Source organism: Guillardia theta, assembly GCF_000315625.1.
Source record: "Guillardia theta CCMP2712 unplaced genomic scaffold GUITHscaffold_642, whole genome shotgun sequence".
Classification (NCBI taxonomy): domain Eukaryota; class Cryptophyceae; order Pyrenomonadales; family Geminigeraceae; genus Guillardia; species Guillardia theta.
The window spans coordinates 1-1,441 of record NW_005434087.1 but is presented as its reverse complement, the minus strand read 5'-3'; the positions used below and the strand labels follow the sequence as shown (position 1 = coordinate 1,441).

At 53.3% G+C, this 1,441-nt stretch overlaps 1 protein-coding gene across 1 annotated transcript; it reads left to right on the top strand.

The window, feature by feature from the left end:
- Positions 1-752: 752 nt before the first annotated feature.
- GUITHDRAFT_122998 (hypothetical protein) lies at positions 753-1,397 on the top strand (the record flags this gene model as incomplete). Its single annotated transcript, XM_005817711.1, has 1 exon — positions 753-1,397. The coding sequence occupies one exon, from the start codon at positions 753-755 to the stop codon at positions 1,395-1,397; it is 645 nt and encodes a 214-aa protein (XP_005817768.1).
- Between the last annotated feature and the right edge of the window lie 44 nt (positions 1,398-1,441).

Sequence of the window (1,441 nt, the reverse complement as noted above, 5' to 3'; positions counted from 1 at the left end):
AGAGGAGACATGCAGTAGCAGCAGGAGAACGTAGATAGGAGACAAGGATGGTGGTGATGGTGCTAGGGGAGTTGTTGCAGTCGCTATGGCGATGAGAGAGGAACAGAAAGCGTGGCGGAGACGAACACGAGGGGAGGAGGTAAGGAGGGAGGGGAACAGGAAAAGTCTACGAGGGTTGAGAAGACGAAGTGATGTACACAAATCCAAGAGCAGAATTCAATTGAATCCATAGATCATAACCTTAGTGTTTTGTCTGGAACGCGAAAGGATCGAAAATGCTCGGATGAGCGTGAAAGAGGAGGCTCTCTGCTCTCATTTTCTCCTGCCTGACCGTAATAAGGAGAGACGATTGTTAAGTGTGAAGGAGACGAAAGAGATGATACAAGACTAGGTTGTGACATTAAGGGAAACAAATTTGAGGTTGTGATTGCTGAGCCCTCAGCCTTCTGGCTCTCTAGCACCGGATCTAGTAGATCAATCCTTGTTGGTGTTGTAGATCGAGAGTGAAGCATGTAGCTTTCTGCTCATCACGTGGATGAAGTTTTCTGCTCATGACGTCTCTGATCTTGTTCTCTGCACAGTTGACAGATGACGGGTTGACTAGTTGGCCTCCAATCCAGACAGTCCAGCTCGAAAGCATTGAGAGGAGAGGTACAAGAGAGGAGACAGGAAGGGGAAAGACTCACCCTAGTCAGCCGGCAGGGGGAGGCGCTGCAAAGTCAAGAACGGCGATCTATTTACACAGCACTCGTATGGAGAGCACCTCGCAAGACTTCGCGTGTGCTCACAGATGGGTACCCACCAACGAGACCGTCTACAGGCTCAGCCCCAGGCTGCGGTGGATCCTCCTGTACTGGTTCGTCTCCATCATCTTCATGGACTACATCAACACCTTCGGGTACGACCGAGTGCCCATGAACTCTCCTCCTCTCCCGGACATCGGCTTCGACGCCATCGCCAAGGTGTCTGGCAGTGAGGCCCCGGTGTCGCTGCCTTTCAACCCCACGGACTTCGCCACGATCTGCATCTGCGCTTCAGTGATCCTGCTGTCAATCTACGAGTGGCGGACGTGTCGGAACAGGAAGCTGAAGCACCTCTTCGCCATCTACGCCATCCTCATGAATATGCGGACAGTCACTATCATCTCCACCACCCTCCCCATCCCCTACACCAAGGGCCCCTGCCGAGACGACCATCGGCCCATCACCAACAGGTTCCTGACGGGGCTGGGATATGCCTTTGCGCTGGGGTTCAAGCAGTTCCTGTCGACGCCTCAGTGCGGGGACCTGATCTTTTCCGGTCACACCACCTTCATGTGGATCTTCACCCTCCACCTCCTGCGTCACGCCAGCATCCTCACAACAGTCGGAATAAAGCGACGCCGGGTCTACCCTTGAGCTGCGTGTCGTCTCAAAAAAACGGAAAGCACCTCCTTTTTTCT